This window comes from Varroa jacobsoni, unplaced genomic scaffold (assembly GCF_002532875.2).
Source record: "Varroa jacobsoni isolate VJ856 unplaced genomic scaffold, vjacob_1.0 scaffold_1218, whole genome shotgun sequence".
NCBI lineage: Eukaryota > Metazoa > Arthropoda > Arachnida > Mesostigmata > Varroidae > Varroa > Varroa jacobsoni.
This window is the reverse complement of record NW_019214120.1, coordinates 134726-157482: the sequence shown is the minus strand read 5'-3', so window position 1 is coordinate 157482 and position 22757 is coordinate 134726. Positions and strand designations below refer to the sequence as shown.

Genomic DNA, 22757 nt, shown 5'->3' with positions numbered 1-22757 from the left:
GATGTTCGTAGATGCGCATAAGAGGAGATATAGGGGCCATTTAGCCCCCAAAGTACATTTGGCATAGGTGTCTGACTCGCGTCTCACCTTGCGAGTGTTGCATTCTACGCAAAATAGCTGTCTGATAGTTACACGTTTGTTTAATCGTGTACATGTCAACTAGAAAAATATGTTGACGGTTTATTAATTCCGTCTGTCATTGCAAAGAAACATTTAATGAATGAGTTTATGAAATTGACAGAAAATTTCAACAGATATGTGATTTGTTTATTTCGTTAGATCAGCGGCAAATAATAGTTATAGCTAGTATATATTTGTGCTGGTAGATGGCACAATGACAACAAAATTTCTCCCTGCACACTTGAACGATCTACCATATTTTTATTCTATTTTATTTATAATCAATAGCTGCTATGGGAAAACGCATCGACAGGAGGCTGTGGAAGCTTATTAACAGGTAGGTATATCTGACTTAAACACGATCTTAGTTAAGTAGCTAATTAACTACTTTTCTTATTATATTATATTACTACTATTATATTGTCGTCTTCACCGTAAGCGACACACGAAATGTCATCGGCACTGACGCCGCAAATAGATAAAACTGACTCTTTTTTCTGCTACGGACCACGACTGCAGATATTGCTCACTAATTAACACGCACCTTAGGTCCACATATGATACACTCCTAGAAAATAGTGGGAATTTTATTTTAGGTTGTTTTGCAGGTGTCTGCGTTTTGAAAATCAGCCCATTGTACAGGTATCCTTTTTAGTTAATATACTGTGGTATCGGCTGTCGTCGGGACCTTATCTGGGTCTATAGTGACGGAAACTACAAAATGAATAATACACTGCCAAGAAGTTGGACCCTTGCATGAATGAGCCTGTACAACTGAGGTTGTTATGTGCCTGCCTTAGGCTGACAGAGGCAATGGAGCACTACTTCGGTTGTAGGTTCGACTGCGGACGACCAGCCAGTGCAGAAGCCAGTCAAGCAATGGCCAACTGATAGAGGTTGACGACGCAAATAACGTTCGGTCTATTGAAACTCCTGCTAAGGCTGATTCTGCTGTGGTGAAAGGATTAGTCTGAAACGGAACGATAGCTCTCGCAAAGGTTTCACTCGGGTTTTGTCAGGACATCCAAAGAGATGATCATTGTGTCAGACAGGATTGATAATCTCGAGCACTTGAGCCCAACCCAGCGTTAGATCCGCGACTGCATCAATTGACAGAAAAGCAGCCAAACTGCAACACAAAGAAATTAAAGTGGCTGACAGAAGCACGTTGTGAAGATCACAATATCTCGTTGATCGCTATAGTTGTCGACGGCAAACAAACAATAACAATCTGAAGAAACTAATATGGTTCCGAATGTAAAAGCTTCACAAGGACAGACGCAAATGGTCGATACCGTTGTGTTTAACGACACTTAGAAAACAAAAAGAATAGGGAAGGCGACTTTTAAACAACCGGGGCAATTTTCGAGTAAAGCTTAACTTCGCGATAATTCGCCCAAACTAAACTTTTCTCTTCTTCTATATTGGGGGGTTTGGGAATATGTAACGCACGTGTTTTATTAGCGGCTGACGGTGCCTAGTGTGTGGCTATCAGGTTCACCATAGATCTTAGATTCTCCCAGTCCCCCTAAAGGTCGAAACTGTGTTAGTATTTTTGCATTGGAGGATAAGTCGTCTGCTTATCTTTTAGATATTACCTTTACATTGACTCTTCTTGTGCGTTTTATCGATCCTTGTAGTCACGAAGTCTTTTCGAACCGATTCGAATTCCTGACGAGGTGCATCGAAAACATGGGGGTCTAGCTTCTCGGTTGATCTTACTGTTCAGCCACGAACAATATGCCCGCCTTGTTCAGGTCACAGAGAACGCAAATATCATTTTTTATCTCACCAGTCTTTGCCTTCTACTATTAGAATAACCCCTTTCCGGACAGCGCCTCGATTGCCTTGTGCCTCAGCTTTCCAGCCGATCCTAGCTACACCCGGAAATCTGGTTTCGGGTTTTTAGATCATTTCCTACTTTTCCCCCGACCCGACCGTCCCTTATTCCTCCTCATTCCAGGTAGTAGTCGTAATTAGGTCCATGTTATCATTTAAGAATTGTTACAACAACGATATTTTAGCAGTCATAAAACTTTCACTGCAATCTTTCTTTTTCTAGCTTTTAGTAAAAATAATTCTGCATGCCCAACAACCCAGTTAAGTTGATGATGGCTTGTTAGCTACGCCGACATTTTGCATGATCATGCGCGCTGCGACGCGGGCCCCGTCGGCGCAATCGGCTAAGTCAGTTTCATCTCAATGGAATACATTTACGGGGTCTGTACATTGGCAGAAAAACGCGTTCGTAGTTCGATTCCGATAGTCTATGCAGTCCGTGGAACAAATACTAAGTTCCTCCTAAAAATATAGTTTAATATGCTTCCAGTGTTTTGTATATAGTTAGTAACTTTTGATAGGTTAACAATTTACTAGACATAGCCTGCAAGTTAAGATAATAATACGTAAGGATGATAATAATCTCCATTACCCTCGAATGTGTACTCGAATGGAACTATTCTGATAAGAACTTCGGTTTATTTGTGGTTTCGTGTATATATATATCTCGTGGAATATTTTCCTAATGGCAACGGTCGACTCGAGCCGATTTTGACAGCACTTCTATAAAAGACTTGGACTGTTACTCGGTTTAGTATAATTTATCTCATTGTTCAATTAAAAAAGCTGCCGTTTAATGCCGGCAGGAGGTGTTGACAAAACTTCATATTGGCTACCCTAAATAGCTGTTGTTACTAAGGCCATACGTAACAACAGCTATGTCAATTTCGAAAAAAAAGCTGTCACTGATATTCGCTTTTCGAACCCTAACGTCAGTAGAATTATGCGGGTTGGGATTTACGTTAAGCAAACAGCGATGTTACTGTAACAACCCTGTTTTACAAAATTTTCGGTGTCTGTCAGTAGCTAATTAACTTCGATATAGAATTTAGCCATTAGGTCCTCCGCTAGTTCCTTCGTATGGAGACCGCTAAGGTCGGCTGTAGCGTTTGGACAGTGTAGCCAAATTGCTACCCAAATTGGAAAGCCTAATCTCTATATAATATATGTTTATATATGTAATTACTAATCTATGAGATGGTTCTGGTTGATTACAAATAACCACACAAGCACTAACATATATAGGGAAACTTTATTGGGGTTAAAAAATCTGCTAAGCTTTGTTAAGGACCTTGATCAGAGGGAAACATGTTCGCATATAAAAGTATGTAATTTACTAATAGTACTTTGACGCTTCAATGGGCTATATACTCATTAGTTTGTTGTATTGTTTTGTCCATGTCGTTGAGAGCACTGTATCTACCACTCCAATTCAACGACAACGCCTTCCTTCGCGGATTTCTCGCAGGCCGAAGCGATTTTTGTTACGGCGAGAACGTCGTCCTGCAATACCTCTGGCTTCGCGCGACCGCTGACAAGATTTAGGAAATATTCGAGTTCCATTTCATACGCCTCCTGATATCTGAGAGAAAAAAAATAATGCTAAGAGTCGATCATTGTCCGTAGATTTTAGTCTAGCGCGCATGGCGGATCCATTGGAGTCGAGCGTTCGTCAGGGTTATCCCGTTTGACAAATACCCTATGAATCCTCGACAGCTTCTAGAGGTAATACTAGCTGGAGAATTAGCCAAGTGCAGAGAACGCAGAAGTATCAGGCGAAATGGCCTCAAAATCAAATGATTCAAACTCGTAGTGGTCACGAAGTTCCCTATTTGACAATGGCTAGTAGTTTTTGAGAGCAGAGTTGCAATTTATTCGTGCCCACCTAATGGTTTATGTTATGATTTATAGTTAGTTTAACTGTTTTATTTGCTTGATTATATAGATGCACGGCAACAAATATAACTGAGAATGATGTACGCTGCAATGGCTTGTGTCTAACCTAGCCTAACCTAACCTAAGCTTGCAAACTCGCGCAAGCGTATATACCTTGAGGGGAAGGAATACAGGATAGGGTCCTGACTTGAGGCATCAGGTGTCCATGCAAATACGCCGTTCGGTCTGTGATTGGCGTTCTGTAACATTCCTTTACTGCCAAATACCTGTAGTAGATAAAGCGTCATCATCGTTTATAGCTCAGCATCCCCTTTAATTCAATATAACACACCGAATATGAAATAGAACCATACAAAAATGTCAGTAACGTATAAAAATATCGAGTGTGTCACGAGCACGCCCACTTAATTAATACAATTACATACGATAACTTCGTAAGTTCAGCCGACTATTAGTATTGACCAATTGGATAGCAAGTGTCGATAGAAAGAAATATTTATAATTTTCTTGTACTATCACAAAGTTAAGGTTTTCTATTGGAGGCTTAGATTTAACAGTCGTTCAATGTGCGGCATCGTTAACGATACGGTACGTATAAGCCGCCTGGGTATTCAAAATCAGTAAAATACAGTAAGGAATTGACTTCATAGTTCAACGAACTTCGCATCTCTGATCGTATCCATAACATGCATTACGGCTCAGATCAATCGTAGCAAGCTTTCCGGATCCGAACTGAAAGCAAATAACGACATTGTCAAAATCCTTGCCACGCAACTCTTCAAGAGTAGGTGAGAGCAGCGAACCGAAGACCTAAAACGAAAAGTGTACGAAAGTTATATATGCATATTTGAGTTGAGGTTCAAGCTGTTGACTATCAATAAACAAACAACGACTGATTAATAAATTCTTCGGATCTCATTTCCGCTGTGAGGCATTGTTTCATACGTCACATAAGTTCCCGTCATAAAGCAGCAATAACTTGCTTGCTTACTGAACTTGAAACGTGTTTCGTGTTTTACGTTTGCCACTTGGGCTGTTAGACATTATTATTTCAGACGGATGGCTTCCAGCATGAAGTGATCCGTCTTGGACCGGTTTTGAAACCACCACGCGTCCCTAAGTTCAGCAGGCAAACACGCTATCCACTGCGCTATCACGAAGGCAAAGCCTATTTAGTTTGGGGACTGGTACATCCAAGTGAAGGCACATTTAGTTTTGTACGGGGGAAGGTGGACCGTTTGAAACAACGCTTAACGGCGATATGGGACGTAAAACTTAAAACTATTTATTTCAACTTTTAAGGAATTAGATGAAGACAACAACACATCTTGGTCGACGTGGCCTAACCGAAGAAGAAAGCAAGAACTAGAGACCTAGGCATACGCTAGCTTTTTTTTTTTGAGCAGCACCGTGTACCTGCACACGCGTCGGTTTTTCAGCTAACAGCCAACAAACCACATCGATGTCGTGAACAGCACAATCGTGGAAGATTCCGCCTAATGATACAAGCCAAACAGAATATTTACAAAAACACATATAGCAGCATACTTGTCATCGGACCAGCTGCGCTGCTCAGTAAAGCTATCAATGTCATTGGCCCTATGCATCTCGTGCAAAACGTACGTAAGCTAAGATTCACATTGAAACCTGGCGCCGCCTGAGCGTCGAATACTGCGATAGTTCGGCCGGACTCAAAACTCGTACTTACCTTCAATGCACGTCAGACTATCGGCATGGGAAGAAAACACTAATAGAGGGGAAACTATACAAATACCCTTCAAAATATACTTCATATTTGACGATTCGTTATTTCGTATACCGGCTCAAAGACGCCAGCTTTATCAAAAGCTCAAGGGTGGAACTGATGACGCTTACTACCGAGTTCCCGTCACTGGAACCCCTAACGATAACTCGTTAAGGCTAAAGCAGCAGGTTATCAACACGTGTATAGTCATGTACATGATTCTAGGTATTGGCTTTTGATCCGGGTTTTGTCAAAGGCATAATTATGCAATCGGCTATACGGATAATGCCTTAACCTATTCCTCAAAGCCAGTCTGTCATCTCTGCTTTTCCTATACATAAGGCATTTTTGCAGGTTCGCTACGAAAATGACACTGAATCCTCAAAAATATATCACCCTTATTTTATTTGACGTTATTTCAGTGTCATCAGAGATGTAAATCTGTTTTAGTACATACGCTATAGTTTTCTTCAGTGCTTAGTGAAGTCGCGGATCTTTTTTGCCCTCTCATACCGCTTCGCTTTCCTGAGATAGTTGATCTATTTTTACTACCTTCGATTTGCCATCTGCCGCATAAATGATGAATTAGATTTGTAGTCAACGCCAATTACGAGAATATGCCGAGAAAGAAATGACAATTCAGTGCTACCCAAGGCTCACACATTTGTTGCACAAAGGCCCATATCATTATTGCCTATTCATATGAGTATTGTTATTACTAGGGTGTCACCTGAAGTAAGAAGGTAGCCGATGCTTGGCATGGGCGAATCGCGAGAAGTTGTTTTTACTAGAAACAGATCTCCGAGTTCTCCATTGACTACCTTGTTTTTGATCTTACGTAGACCTGGATCGTATCTGTAACGGAGAAGCCGTTAAAGCACAAAGTAAACAATGGGCTAGCGGCGATACAATAGAGGATACCTTTATACGCAATACACATCTTTCATACTCTGCTATGACTTTTCATCGGTCATTGCGAGTGCAAACGAATGCAACTATACTTGACGATGGTAGCAGTGAAACCTGTTTTTTATCTGAAGTATCAGGGTTGGTGAAGCAATCTCAGAAACGCTAATTGCTATAGCAAATCTGACGTTACCAATCTATGAATCTATACTACATTACTTCGGCTAAACTGAAGCATTTTAAGGACGAGGTCAACAATAGTCTATGTTATATACCATGTAATCGCTGCGCGTAGTTAAGCGTAAAGCCTCTTTATGTAACGTTTATGATTGATGATAAAGAAGAAATCCTAGCTTGTTATTGCGGCCATTTGTGTTAATGATATAAATAGTACAAGCACCACCAAACGTCGACAAATGAAGTTCGCTGTCCACTGTGATCAGACTATTTACATGTGATCAGTCTTAAATAGAATAACTTTATGGAGTCCGATCGAAAATTGCGAACAGGTCACAATTAATCAAGAGAAGTCAGTCAGACCTCCCATGCGTTCTGTTTTTTTAGCGGACGGCCAGTCCGCTAATTTCGTCCTGTTATAGAGAAATAAATTCGATGTACATATTTACATGGATTGTCCTATTACCTTCGGTTGAAGGCGCAGAACAGGTGCACTCCATGCTTTTTGGCTTGCTCGTAACATTCACGTACGGACTCATTGCTCTCCGCCACGGGCTTTTCACAAAACACGTGTTTACCTGCACGATACGTGTACGGGCGAAAGAATGGACAAAATCAAGTGTACAGATCTCCAGTTTTGTAAATTAACACCAAAAACATCTGATCAGTTCAGAGCGTATTCGTCATTGTTATATACGGTCTATGTACACGGACGAATGAAGATGCCGGATATCTACACCGTTTTACTTACCTGCTCCTAGTGCTTTACAAACGATATCCTTATGGGTAAATGTTGGCGTACAAACAATAACTGCGTTCACGCTGTAAAAGAATCGAAATACAATACGCTACGGCTATTTATCTAGTCGTATCATGAAACATCAGAAGATCTAGGTAGAAAAACATTTCGCTAGGTGAAGTCTATCTGGGTCATATCAATTTAATGACAACGCCATTAAGAAGAGTTTGGCTGGTTAACGTTGGCAGCTTAACTGTCTACTTACTTCATTTGATTGCAAATTATATCCTGTTTGATTCGGAACTCTTTTACCTTGAAAACAATCTCGTTTCAGAAGTAACTATATTCAAATACTGTCTAGGACTAGGCACACAGGATTCCTCCGTAATCTTTAACGCCTGCTTAAGACGTGTCTGTCTGTCTGTCTATCTGGTTTCAGGGACATACTTTGGGTCAGATAGAAGTTTTCCGCAATCGGTAGAATGAATAAACTGCGCGTCAGGCAGCTTGTGACGGTACTTAGCTTCGATCGATCGCCTACGTTCCTCAGAGTCTTCAACAATGTAATGCAGATGGGAACGTACACAAGATAGAATATTCTGCGGAAGGACACGAAAAAGAAAAATTATACTTCGTAAGTTGAATTCATGAATGGTCGCAAAAAAAAAGTTGTCACAGCGCAAAAGGTGCCGGGTCCAGTTTAACTTCCAGCATCGTGAGCTTTTCTTACGTTCACATATTTGTATACAGCACTGTAGCCTCTCACCTAGGATTAATCAGCCGAAGACTTAATAATACTGGAAACCTAGGATATGAATCGAACGTTAAAATAGGAAAAAGTGTGAGTCAAATAGGTAAATCTGGAAAATTCACACATAAATCTCTTCAATTACAGGCAAGACGTCTAGACGAGGGGGATTAGACGCGGACGTCCCGACAATTTAATACAGTAAGTATCGGCTACAATAACAATATTGTTAACTGCAGACTCGGGCTCTCCGGAGTAAAGCTCAAAGGAAAGCGGTGCTCTAGCCGGCAACCAAGTTCAGACAAGCTCCGATAAAGCAAGCCCAATTGCTGAGGGAGTACTGCACTATGCCGAAAACAAATATAACAGCTTCTTAGTGCTATGCACAACATATTAAATCGGATGCGTTGTTATTACCAGAAAAATCATGTGGGTGAGAGGAATGAAATCATAGATAGGTGAGACTGGATCTTGTTAAATCGAATCAGTCAAATGATTATAAGTATAAATGAAAACTTTTGGGCGGATCTTTGAAGTTAACGAAAAATCATAATATAGCTTATACGATTATCGTATTGCGAAACAGCAAGGATAGGACTGGGGCACTCCCACTCCGCATGCCAGGTACGCACCATTCAAGAGCTTATATGTTTACCTAAAATGCGCCAATACAGAGTAAATATACAAAACAGAAACGCGGTTAATTCTAATGAGCCAAGTCCCAAATACTGATGCTCTTATGTCTAGATTCGTTGAATCTAGAGACGAAAATAACACCCTGTCCAAGGGAAACGATGTTATTAGCTGTAACTGATATATGAACACATATTTCACACCCTTAATTCCTACCTGCGTCCTTCTCTGGATGCCTTCTTCGATCTGCCTGCCATTTAAACATTATAGCTGATCGGCTATTGGATACGTATATATTTTGTATAATCTATTGTTTTGTCACCAACTATTTACCCTTCGCTTATCGTAGGACCTAATCAATATATAAAGTATTAGAACATAAATCTAATGAATTTAAGGCATCATTACATTGCAGTCTGCGAATGGATTCCAGAACCGAAATCACAAGAATGTACACTAGCGTTCTAATTTCCCGAAAAATTACTAAAGTACAACAACGAACCTACGGTATGCAGGTTCGATTTGTAACTATTTTGTGGTATATAAACAATAGAATTTATTAGATTTCTTGGTAAGGTCAATAGTTTTTGTATGTATATATATACAAATGCAATAGTTTAGAAAGCTGCAAAGCCTGTCTCATCCTACACGGATCTTCTATACGTATTGAAACTGCTAGAACGGATCAAAGCTATAAATATATATCCAGGCATACAGACCCAATGGGTTCTGACATAATATGAAACTCCGAAGGCCATTAGGAGATAGATAGTCAGTCATAGATGTGGTTAATAGAAAAAAATGCTCAGCCAATGCATTGTTTAGAGGCCGATGGGTTTAGCTCGGGAAGTGTCCAATTTACAAAGACGCGCCAATGAGCGTCACGAAATCTGACAAATAAAGCAACGCAGGCTACTGTAGAAACGATGGTAAAACACTGATGCGATCTCCTCTAATCAGATGTAGATAAAGATAAATACAAATGAAGAACTACCGTCAACCTCCCATGTGCGAATGGGAAGGTATGGAAGATCGTAAGATACAAAAGTATGTTTTTTGATATCGTGAAACGAGACACCTGCTATGATATGGCAGCTCCTCAAAAGCAGACAAAAGAAGACTGACTATATGTATGTCTCAGTGTATCGTGTTGCCTAGTGGAGTACACACACGTGCTGTTTCTTCCGCAAAACGGCTTTCACTATTGCAAGCCATTGACGTTTCCGCGTTAATCTAGCGGCCGGTCGGCCAACTTGCTTGCTTCATTGCACGCACGTTTAGCGTCCGAGTTGACCTATATATTTCGATTTAGGTTCAGCGAAAAAAGAAAAACGCTCGCTAATCAACTACGTACGAGCAGGTAGCCGCTAGAAACGAACGGGAAAATGTTTTGCATAGGTAATGTTCGGCATGACTTTATATTTAGCGTGCGCTTCTATAGGATCTGTTATCTTGATTCGTTTCCTCCGTCAGGCGATTACGACTGAAGAAGAGGAAACTTCGTTGCGGTTATGCTATGGATCACGCGCGGGTGGATGTAGCTATTTTGTACGTAAGCTAAAACGCCACCAAAACTTGTTAATTGTTGGGAAAACATATATTTTTGCTCTAAATGGCTGTAATCCTATTAAGTGAAATATTTACGAGAACAGTTTTCGCTCTTACCTGCAACTGTATGGTACCGGCCCTCCCGAGACCGAAAAGTGCCAACCCGATCTCACCATCGAATTTACCATCCGTTGAGAGGTAGCTCAAAAACCTATAATAAAAACACGAATAGAATTCTTCGTAGGAACCGGCAAACGATGAATATTTGATGATTCTGCTTTGCAAAATGCACATTCAGTAAAATTTACGACGGTAAAGTATAATGCAAATGCTGTAGTTGCCCCCAAATGATGCACGAGGGCAAAAGTTAGCTCTGTGAGCTCTAAATTTGATCGTTTTTCACAAAGATCACCTCGCAGAGTAAACACATCGAGTAAAAATGGGTTGTATGAAAAGCGCACGCTAACAATAAAGTCAAGTAAAACATTACCTCGCAAAATGCATAGATCCATTTACTTGCCTGGACAATCTCATGTGTTCTCCTAACAACAACAATATGTCACCCTTTTATGACGTCCAACACCTCTAGCTCGGAAGAAACGCGTCTCCACTTAACCAGTGTCAATTCTCATTAATTACATACAAAAAGCAGATCAACGTGCCTTACAACAGGTCCCCGCTGGCGGTTTTGTCACAGTTCAGATAAATAATGGGCACTCAACAATTTCCATAGCACGTATTTCAGACCCATTAAGACGTGAAGGAGTTAGATAAAAAGCACCATCTATACGTGTACGTCCCATGACCTGCTACGCGATAGCGTCTAATTAAACAACTTCGAGCAAATAAAATGAATGTCAAAAAGATGGTCCGCGCATAAGTCTCGCACTTTGATAATTCCTTGGACAAACAGGACTAGAAGGCAGATTCCCTCTGCTAAAGATGAAGTACCGATTGACTCTGTGCGTTATTGATTGGCGATTAAAACTTGTTTGCGGGGGTTCCTAGCTCTCTTATCCGTCGCCGATTTTATTCACTTATTTACAGATAGTTACAAGAAGAAACGAGATCTTCTTCTATCAGTTGTTGGCCTTTGAAATCATCCAGACTGAAAGCGCTTAGATCGACAGCAGTGACTGCCGATTACCGTAGGGCCTCCTCGCCTCATGCAATCTAATCAAAACGCCCAGCTTCAACACTTTAAAGCAACTCAAAAATGCCGCGCTAACGAAATCAGCTAAATTTCGAACCTAGCAAGTAGAAAGATGACTTCGATTTGTGAGAGATAGGAAAAAACACTATCGATTTTGTCGAAACGTATCGTTGTTGACGGCGTTTGGCCTCGTCTATTAATTATTAGCGCTTTCTCGTTCTAAACAAACCATTCACTTGTACAGAATATGAACAATCAATGCCTTATTGTGAGCTATGCTTTAGAGCAGGCGTTTTATTATTGGTTTTGTTATTAGTTCCCTCAGAGTCCTTGGAGTTCCTCAGCTAAAACAGGTCGAAACATAGAACCGGCTGTTTTTACAATGGTGATCTTGTTCTGAATATATAATTATTTATTGTCAGCAAGCTGATAGGGTCGAGACAGCCAGTTATAACTATTACTGCACGGTACCACAAAAAAAAGTTGCTCTAACTACGATACATGCTACGATATATAATAATAAATATTAACTTAGTTGCAAACAGCGTCCTCTACAAACTACCCTTATTATCCGATCATTCGAGATGGCATATCGGACCGAGAGACGGGTGAATGGATTAGAGAATATTAAAAGGTATTTGGTTAAGTGATTGGATATGAGACGTGTTTTTTAATATTTGGCGGCCCCAATATATATTCCCTGTTAAACAATTGCGTGTCTTTCCACAATACGCTTTGTAGCCATTGCTATAATCAGGAAGCGCTGCTTTCACTTGACTGTTGCGCAGGAAGCAAGAGATTCCTGCTAATCGCAACGTATCCGCAGCTGCGGGATCGAAAACTGGCATTCTACGGTGTACTACCCTTTTTTTTTTGCAGACGACAACTCGTCTTTGGGAAAGGGCACAGTAATCTGTCTATCCAGATTGCTGTCAATAGTAATTATATTCGGGCTTACAAAGACTAAGCTGCTGCTAACAGTAATAACAATAACAACAACGTAAACTCTGTTTTTGTTTAACGATTTTGAACATACCGGTGATATTTTTTGTCATTCTCCATGCTGAACGTTAGAAAAACTAATTCTCTAAAGAACCAATTAGACGGTCAGCTGACATTCCCAGGACGCGGTTGTGATGTCCGACCGACGTTGGCTCGGCAGCACGACGGACTGTGGTTAAAAATTAGAACGCTCGTAGGTCTCCGGAACGGTGACACTGATCGGTGGGCACAATTGAACAAGCACTAAATGCACAATGCATATTCCATTTTAGCTTGACCGAACTGTCGTACGCACGAGTTCCAGGACGACAAGGTGGCCGCCAGTTGCGTTCTCTGGTTTTAAAGGAACCTCGATGAGAGCTGTCGCTCTCAAATATCAAGAGAGAAAGCAAGAACAAATGGTAAGCGCTGATCGGAAAGGGGGAGGCATGCAACGCACCAGGTAGATTACAACACGGCAACTGCCGTGGGAGTCGACCCGTTGATACGACCCAGAAGTGACTGAACAGACAGCTACAGCATCACGCTACCGTTGGCCACCGAGCTACGAAGGTGGACAGCCTCTACAGGCCTAGACAACAGTGGCGACATCAAGCGACACTGGTGCAATGCAATCGAAGTGCACCTGTTTTCTATCCTACACTTCGCACGGCAACGTTACTATTCCCGCTGGTACAAATTCAGTATTCGCCTGTCTTGCAGACTCTATACGAATCCAATCGGTTGGTCCTAGTTCTGTCCAACTGAAAATAAGTCACCAAATTGGCACCAAAGGGGTTGCCTCTCACAAGTCACAGTCGTTGGGAGTTGAACACGAAACACGTCCTCGAGGTTCTAATTGAACATGTTTTATGATTTTCGATTAAAAGCGAAATGGTAACCACATTTTTTGTGACTTCAGCTACAAGCTGATTTCTCATTGTCGACGAATTTTCACATGTGACAGACAGTTGGCAATGCAGATCTATTTCATGGAGTTCGTTCTTGGTTACGCGCGTTTTTGGACGCCGTTTTTTCTAGCTAATTAGAGCGAGAACATATGTGGCAAAATTTCGTTTACGCCCACTGAATCAAAACCAGGAGATTTTTATTAAGTTTGATTGATTTATGTGGAAGAAGCGATACCAAATGACAGCGGGTGTCAGACAAGACATTCGATGACAAGTAATTAGCTAGAGTTTGTATAGTCAAATGGTTCTGGTGTTAGGTCGCTTTGAGTCCTAGGAAAAGATATGGCCACAGCCTTTGTAAGAGACCAATCACTATCTCGTCTCTTGAGGGATCACTGTCAACAAATAACGCTGCTATGATAAGGCAACATGTACCACATTGTCCTGTTGACCGCCAGTTCATTTTAAACAAGCAGATTTTTTCCTGCCTGTTTGAAGAATATCGTCATCTTTGGCACAATCCGACGCATCACGAGTATCATTCCTCGTCATACTAAGGAAATACAATTCTGTGATTTCCCTGCCTATTTAATCAGCGGTTCGAAACCGACTCGATATTTAATATTTAAAATTCGCGCCCATCTCGAGGCACGAAACATCTTATCTTATATTTAAACGGATCGCTATCATCTTTTTGGCCACGCGTGAAAGCCCCTATCCTCATTATTATAATCAGTTTTTTAAATTATATGGATCTTCGCCTTTTTTTCTTTTTGTGATCAAGGAGGCCGAGAGGCTTAAAAACATCTGCGTAGCCTATGATTAATTGTAGGGAAACCAAGCAAAGCAAAGCAAAAATGTATAATGAACTGTGGGATGACATAGGATTTCTTCAACAGTATTTGTCGACTTCTTCTAATATGAGTGCGCTCTTATCTATAGTTTTTTTTCACTGGCGGCCATTGCCACCGCCGTCGCCGTATTTATTCGATAGAGCTAATGCCTGATTGTTCAGAGCCAGTCATTTACCTATGTGTACTTTATGTTAAATAGGCTAACATCTAGCACTTTAAAACTTGTCAAATTGGGGTATTCCTTCTGCCATGAGCGCTGGAGTCGCTGCAAAGATCCGTCCTAAAAACCTTGCTTTGGAATATGGCGTCCAGCGGAGTCGTGGGACTATCCGACCTTCCGGTAGAGATAGAACTGATCGCCCACGCGGATCAATTGCGATAAGGGTAACGGCACGTGGAGCAGAAAAATTGCCAAACCGCAGAAGCCAGATACTGGCTGAAATAGCTATCAGAGTGAGAGAGTGAAGTTTGACATTAGCGCCGACGAAGTCAGAGACAGTGCTTTTATTAAGCAGGAATAATATAGAAATTGAGATCGGAGATGAAAGTATGGAGCCTGCCCACATTGCTCTATACTTGGGAATCCAGCCAAGCGAAGCTCTGCGCGGTACAAAATACATAAACAACTTGGTAGCCAAAGCTGTGAAGTAATCAGCCTAACCAGCGGAAGTAATGCCAGACGTTTACGATCCTAGAAAAGGAAAGCGCATACTGCTGATAACGGTAGCGAAATCATTCGTCGAAGCCTCGCTCAGTGAATGCTGTTCTCTCCACACTGCTAAAGCATCTGTAAGGGACATCACCCCAAGCGTTAAGCGTTGGCTGAGGAGGCTGGAAAACAAACGATCATATTTAATATACGCAAGTGCTCGCAGGGTAATAGCAACATTACCTGCACGAAATAGAGAAGACTTCTTTGGGCACGCGCCTGATGTGCACGGACGGACTAGGGGAAGGCGCAATTCGCAGCTCGAGGCAATGCAAGGCGCTAAAGCACACTAAAAGGTCTTATGCACTCTATATGCACATGACGATGGGGCCTGGCATAGAAAAGAAAGGCTGGCAAGAAAAGCTCGTACTTCCCAGGGTCAGACTGAGCAGATATTGAGGGTAATGTTAACATGTGGGTTTCGTAAGCAAGACAGATCACCCCCCAACCCTGTCCGCCAGAGACAGCCTGTATGTTGCAATAGGGAATTCAACCGAAATAATTCGGTGTCACATTAAAGTATCTCGATTGGTTAGGAGTGAAATTAAAGATCAGTGGGTAGTGATCTCGGCGAAACTAAGTTGAACCGTCCAATCAATCCAGGTTGAGCTCTACCCGGTTCACACAACAGAACATGTCTTAGATCCCTACGCTCGGTCGTAGGCGAACCGCATTACCCAAAACCCATGATTCAAAAAAAAATATGCACATACGGAAGTTCAACTACGTCTGTAATCCTAACGTAAACATGTATTATAAGTTACTTGAGAAGTCATTCGCATCGATTATCGTTAATGTTCTCTGCTATTGCCTGATTACATTACTATACGTTTTTAGGGCATTAATGGGGCGCACAGCTTTTGAAAAAACAATTCCACTCGATGCTACATCGTATTAAAAATGTCTTCACTATTATGCTGCAACATTTCTACAGTCCCCGACATACACAGAAAAATTTACTTGGACCAAATTGTTAAACAAAATTAACTTTAAGAATTTCGGTTTTTTTCTATCGCTTATGCGGTTCCCACACGCTTATGATTGACTAATCAGCTATTTCATGGAAACGTCTATTGAACTCCGCTTCGGAGCTCACTTTAACGTGCAGCGCCTAAGTACGTGCAAAACAAGCAACTTACTCTCGATAATACACTGTAACTATAAGTAAGTTCGCAATAATGGATCTGACCGAAACGAAAATCATTCGGCGGCAAAAAAACTATTACACTATGCACCTGTTTGATTGAAACCTAATTTCAATCGAGGTTTATCGAATATAGTATATATTATTTGTGCTGGCAAGATCGTAAACAGTGTTTTTTTTATTTCTACCATTCTATGTTGTGATGCATTTTTCCCTAGTCGTCTTAGACATGTATCGATCATAAACCATTAGAGATGTCTAGTCTACCTCTGCACACAAGTGGGCCGCACTTTGTGACGCACAAAACTGCTAAATAGAATGGGTCACGGTAAAAAAAATTCAGTTATAGGCTCTAGGGTCACGTGTATATAGGGTATACTGAAAAACGAAAGCAAAACACACAAAATATGCGTCTAAGGCAATGCTTAATGGGCTATAAAGCTCTATCATGTACGAGGCACAAAACAATGGTCTATATGTGTAATAATAACAACGTTCAGCACAACAATCAAATTTGGTTGTGTCATTGAATAGGATGTGACGAACATGCTAGCCCTCACAAAAAAAGGAGCCTGTATTCAAACAAAAATCGAACTCGACGATTGAGGTTAGGTCGCATTTGTCGATTGCGTAGTTAAGAAAAGTATGCCCTGCGCTAAGAAGGATGTAGTCCTTGACCTTAGAACCTCACAAGATGCGCGTGCAAACGTTGAATCGCTACTACTACCGCTAATACTTAAACAATAATAATAATAATGTGTTCAGAACGTGAAGCAGTTGTATAGGCGATTAGTAAAATTTTAATGCCTACAGATACATAAAACGGCATTTCAAAGTAACGTACTCGCAAATGTCCAAACATTACTCAGATCAGAACCAGAGCTAGGAAAGGTTTTCCGGTTCCCATCTGATCGTCCTCTAATGCTAACAGAAGCAATTTAATTCAGAATACTTGTACAGCGTCAACGCAGAGGTTGCGATCTCTGCACCGTCAATAAACGTATTTTAGAAGTAGCCAAAAAACAAATACGTTACGTACTATATAATTCAAAAATTATATTTCATCTCTGCGAGTCAATCGCCGTTAGCTTTTGTATTGTCAGTCCAAGTTAATTAGGCACACGCATTGAGACGTACAACGACACGAGAACTATAGATAAATTGGTATTTTATTGTCAGCTTCCTTTTGGCATGTGCAGCTTGATATCATCAGCATGTATCACTTCCCCTTTCTATTTCCTCGTGCGTCGTAATATTTTTTAGAAACCAACGAGAACAAATACCGTCACCCAGCTGGTACGATTGGCGCCAGTCGGATACCTATCTCTACCTATTACGATAAGGCACTGACACACTCCATTTAGTTTAACGCGCCTAAACACACACACACTCACACACGCCCACACACAACAAAACACACACGCGTGGAGACACAGGTTGACAAAAAAGCTCATTATTGCTGATCAGCAACTCTTTATTAAGACGGGTGACCTCGTAAACTCCACAAGCTTTGCCTAGTTAACTTTTACATTGCAACGAAAGTAGCCTGGCACGATCAGTAGTAACCTCACTTCGTCGACTTTCGTTTTCTCACTTATCAACAGCTGCTCCATTGATCTAATGACCACCTTCTAGGGCCTACTGACCCTTACTCTTTTAACACCTTCCGAGCGACCCCTGGCCGATTCGTTGTCTAGTGCCCATCGGCACCCGTCCGTCGATTGAAACCGTGTTACTCTCCCTAACTCAGGCTTTATCGGTAGAGAGTTGCACCATTGATGCTTGATAAGGAAGTGAGCGTGGGTGGCGGGAGCTGTAAGATTAGTTGGTTTTCGAGGGACGCAGGACAAAATCCAGCTCACCTTACTACGCGCGGCGTATTTGATGGGTAGAGTTAACAACCTGGTGCAAACAGCCAACATCGTATAGAAGGCGAAGAGGCCACGAAGGTTGGCGCCGTCTGCAACCGTCCCAAACCAAGTTGCCCTTCCAAGATGCTTTCAGCAAGCCTCTCCGTTGGTGGCCACCCCAGACCAGTTCCTCTCTTAACCCCTCTACGCGATAAGATAAGAATCGACTTAGGCCTTTGTGTCAACTAAGACATGCGAACAACAGCTCTGATTGAAGGCTTATTGTGCGGCCGGCTGAGTGTATCTTTGGGCACTCCCGAAAATATCTAGACGAAAGAGCCGTTGGAGGCTATTGGAGAATTCAGGCAAAGACGATTCAACTGTTTGCGAGGTCTCAAGATTTAGTTAAATTATATAGAGCAGTTAGCCACCGATGATATGAAATAGCAAAGAAAATGGTATTCGTATCTAGCGCTCCTGTTTGTTCTCCTTCTCTTCTTCTCCTGATTTTTGTATTCATTTGAATTAGGTAAAAAGGGCGTAATTCGCTTCGCGTGTCTTGAAGTGCGTTAAGTCCGTACACTATGGCTCTACAAAGTTTAATTATCCATTGGATTAAATGAATAGAGAACTGTGAGAAATTTCACATTGTACTGGTTCATGTTGAAATCACGATCAATAGATCATTAAATTCATAAGGTTAATATCTACTAGAGATATATAGAAAAGGTGGCGCCTGGTTAGACTACTTCGTTTCCAGTAAAAGAAAAAAAAGTAGGTTTAAAAAATAAATACTATCGCACCTTCTGATTTTTTTAAATTGTGGGTTTATTTTCGAAAGTTAAAAAATACTGGCGAGCATCAAACGCATTACTTGACATTTCCAAGGCTTTTTTGCCTGAGAGATACTTTAGAAGAAGGCCATTTTCTTGTGATCAGTCTTCCTTGTGTGACTAGTACATACAAAGTAGAAAAACAGGAACCAGTAGATCTTCCCTCGATTCCCCTCGAGCCATTTCGTCGCTCCAAAATTCTTAGCAACTTGCCGCTGCCTACAGTTATGTCTGGCGACATAATGGTAGTTGGAGCTGTTCTAAGTTTGGGAATCTGGCAGGTTTTTTCATCCCTATCTCTTGGGAGTTCAGTGGCTCACTTCGAGCTTGTGCGGCTAAACGCCGACAAGATGAACCCGTGACGTCCAGCGCGCTTACCACCGCCGGTTGTAGCCAAGTGGAGTTCCGCCTGGAACCCAAACCCTTGCAACGGTTTGTAGTCGCCTACGCCTCTCCGTCGAGGTTCGTCGGCGCAGTATTGGATCATCTTCGTTCAGTTCTATAGGCAGACTTTCCTTTCCCTATATACTCCTGTTGTCGTTGAAGTACCCGATACTCGATCCACGACGGCTTGCCAACGGTCGTCAAGTGATTCCGAAAGCGCACTAGCAGCTCCGCTTTCTCAGCATGTGTCCCGCTGTGTCTGAGCCCTTGAGCCCTTTGCTGCTTTTCGACTTCTCGGTGACTCCTTATTGCTGCCACGACAGGCAGGCATGCTTTCCCTCATGGATCCGAAGTCGAAGTCAGTGAGAGACGGACGATCTTCCCAGGAGTTGGTACCACGATTCTCCCTAGGGCCTATACCCATACTCTAGCACAATTTCTTTCTCTGCCTACCGCCCATCTTAGCCTAATGGCGTCATCGTCGATTTATTCTTCCGTCTCGATCTCCAGCCGTTACACCCAACCCCCTATATTATTACCCACTATCTCATTTGATGACTTGAATACATTATCTAAGTGAGAAAATGATCCTTAGACGTCGAAGCTAAAAGTATATGAAATGTACGCGATCAAGTACGAATATGAACACGCATATCTTAGTGTATTTACTATTTTTTTTGTTTTTGCATCAAAATGTGTACCCGTTTAGTTGGGCAGGTTACTAAAATCTAGCATCCCACATACAAACATTAATGTTCCTGAAGCATTGATCGCACTCTAGATTCTGTCAATTGGCGCCTAAACTCGGCGCCCCCTCGATGGCGATATTTGCCATCAAAGCCTTTATTCTTTACTATGTTTTTGTTACCTAACACTAAATTACCAAGGTCACGTTCGAAGCCTTCAAATGTCCAATACACAAACAGACACATACGAAAAAAGGAAACGAGATAAACGAAGGCATACGGGTTGCATTGTTTGAACTAACTAAAAGTTAATGTAGGTTTTCTTAAAGATCCTCTGTGAATTAGTTTGCACTTAAAAATTAAAAAAATGCCCAGATTTAGCTGTATTTAACTTGCTCTTCAAACTAAACGCCTGTAGTCCGTGTGAAGCACGATCTCCGCATTAAAGATAAAAGCTTATCAAGACCATGTTGAATTGCCACAGTGAATACCCACTTCGCGGACCCTAGCACACATAACTGTCACTTTCTCAGCGCGGATGGGTTTCGTTAATATTTCTCTCGGATTCTAAGCTCCAAATGCGACGTTTCCATTTGCTCAGGTGGCCATTCGCGAAAAAACAACGCACTTTATAAAATTGTCAAGTTTTACCGTAAACACCCTCCTTAAATTCAGCTCGTTTTGGCACCGTGAGCCACTCCCAATTAGACTCTTCGTACATTATTGTGCCATTGAGGTGGCAATCTGCTTCATTAGTCGCGGACAGCTTATACTGTAGTATAAGGGTAGAATGCCCTGTGATAGACACATATACCAAACGTAATACGTATATGTCGTGTTAAAATTAGAAGCGATCTCATCAAGTAGAGACTTAGAGAGAAGAAGTTGTACGGTGAGTGCGACCCCAAAAACGTGAATTCTCGTTAGGGCATTCTCAAACAAGGAAGTCCAAGTAAGTCACGCTTTAAGTTAGCAGGTTGTTACTGGCACCGACCTAACGAGAAGTGGTAAGTACAATAAAGTATCCTCAATTTTGTGGTCGTATTGGCCTTTCTTCCCAAATGATTTTCCCATACACCAATCTGACCTACTAAACCATGGCCTTGTTAGCTATTCGTTCGAAACCTGCCGCAGTGCTCCTTTCAGGATGATACAGAGCTGTATATTTAGCGATATTTAACTTAGTCCTAGGTATTACAGTTATGTCAAATTAACGACATGTATTTCAGCCGCGTGCCCGTACCGTTACCTTGCTGGAGAATATCAATTTTATTTAACACGTTTATTGAACACACGAGTTATTTAGTGGAGAAGACTCAGCTTGCCAAAAATACACTGACAAGTCGCAGTTCGTGACCCCTCGATGGATATCGCTTTGAAATGATACTAAGCACAATTCATAGTGTACGTTGGCGTCGGTCAGGAGACGAGGTGCGACTTACACAATCAACGGGGCTCATATACTTCAAAGCATTTGGGAGCACCTGACAGAATTGCATGTCAATGAAGAAGTTTTCTGCTGTCGACTAGGGAATCGTCAAGGATGAAAAACAAGTGGACTTCTCTGGCGTACTTCTTAAATAAACTGACAGAAATAAATTCACTCTCGAGTGCTCGAGGAGCCGTTGGGTTCATGGATAATGAAAGCGTTCCGACGTTTAGTCCTAACCTAATTCGAAATCATTCATTTAAGTTAGGTCTATCAAACTTCTGCCAGGAACCCAGATTCAATGGTATGCGCGAAGTTATTTTTGGCAGTTAACCGCGTGTTAGGTATTAGGTGCCAACGAAATTGCCAAAGATAGTTTTCCAGTGCAGAATACTCCGATGCCAAAGTGCGCAAGGGAAAAATAGAATAATATATAAAAATTTAATTGTATTATGATGTACAGCAAAGGGGAACTCGTTGGGCACGAGGTATCGGCGCCTTCAATCTGATTGTATGCACGGAACAAAAATGTACATCAAAATAGGAATATCTAGGTTTATAAGCTAACCTTGTGGACCAAATCAATTGTACCGATTCTGAGCACGGCACAGAAGTAGGCCTGACCTATCCCTGTCCACGGTGCCATCCCGTTTATTCATATGGTTCAATAGGATGCCGATGATCACACTCACTATTTCTCGCCTAATTTTTATTCTCTCACCTAATACACCTATAAAAAGAAAACCATCGACAGAGCCAGTTTAATTTAAAGAAGACCTTTTGCTATTAAGCTACCTTTTGCAAAGATATTACAGGTATAATAGGGAAGTAATTTGCTGTCAAACGTACGACAATGGCCTGTTGCCACGATAGTGCCATTTAGTTTCCACGACATTTGGCAGGACGTCTATCATGGTCTGAAACAAATATGATCTAGGGAACGAACCTAAATCGAACCCCCTTACATAATGGTAAAATCACAGTCGTTTAAATTCCACATCTCGATAACAAAAGACAAAAACGTTAGAGGTTTCCTAGCACGGCCCTACGTTCATCCAATTGTCCTACATAAGGCCGATTCGGCCAGACGAATATTAGCCCAGCTGAAGAGTGCGTCAGCTGCATACTGACGCAACAGTATAATACCGTTGCTCGTTAAGCTGTTGGAAGCTGCACCGATAAACACGCCAAAGAATCTAACGGATGAAACAATTATTGATGTACAATTACTTTTGATGAGCTTTGGAGCCTGTCTATGTCGAAATAAGTTATTCGAACATAGCTAAGATATCGTCTTTAGATGAATGAATACTATGAAGACAATTAACACGTGTAACATCTAACGGTTTCGATACGTATAGCAGATGTAGAAACCAGAATATATATATATACATATATATTCTGGTTTCTATATAATATATATATACATAGAATATATATACATTTCTATATAATATATATATACATATAGAA

General features: G+C 41.4%; 1 protein-coding gene across 3 annotated transcripts in view; it reads right to left on the bottom strand.

Annotated features, from left to right (window-relative positions):
• Positions 1-3192: 3192 nt before the first annotated feature.
• The window catches only part of LOC111267770 (uncharacterized), a 32866-nt gene continuing 13301 nt past the window's right edge, over positions 3193-22757 (bottom strand). Inside the window, exons 1-10 of one of the 3 annotated variants that reach the window (XM_022846256.2) lie at positions 12540-12852; positions 10468-10561; positions 7869-8020; positions 7434-7504; positions 7149-7260; positions 6330-6454; positions 5272-5351; positions 4516-4665; positions 4009-4121; positions 3193-3541 (exon numbers count right to left, since the gene is read on the bottom strand). In XM_022846256.2, coding sequence (XP_022701991.1) covers positions 3379-3541; positions 4009-4121; positions 4516-4665; positions 5272-5351; positions 6330-6454; positions 7149-7260; positions 7434-7504; positions 7869-8020; positions 10468-10561; positions 12540-12565 — 1086 coding nt within the window. In that variant the 5' untranslated portion in view covers positions 12566-12852 and the 3' untranslated portion in view covers positions 3193-3378. Of the gene's footprint in view, positions 3542-4008; positions 4122-4515; positions 4666-5271; positions 5352-6329; positions 6455-7148; positions 7261-7433; positions 7505-7868; positions 8021-10467; positions 10562-10870; positions 11394-12539; positions 12853-22757 lie in introns of those variants that run through there. The other 2 variants (XM_022846257.2, XM_086971440.1) reach the window with 2 other exon arrangements.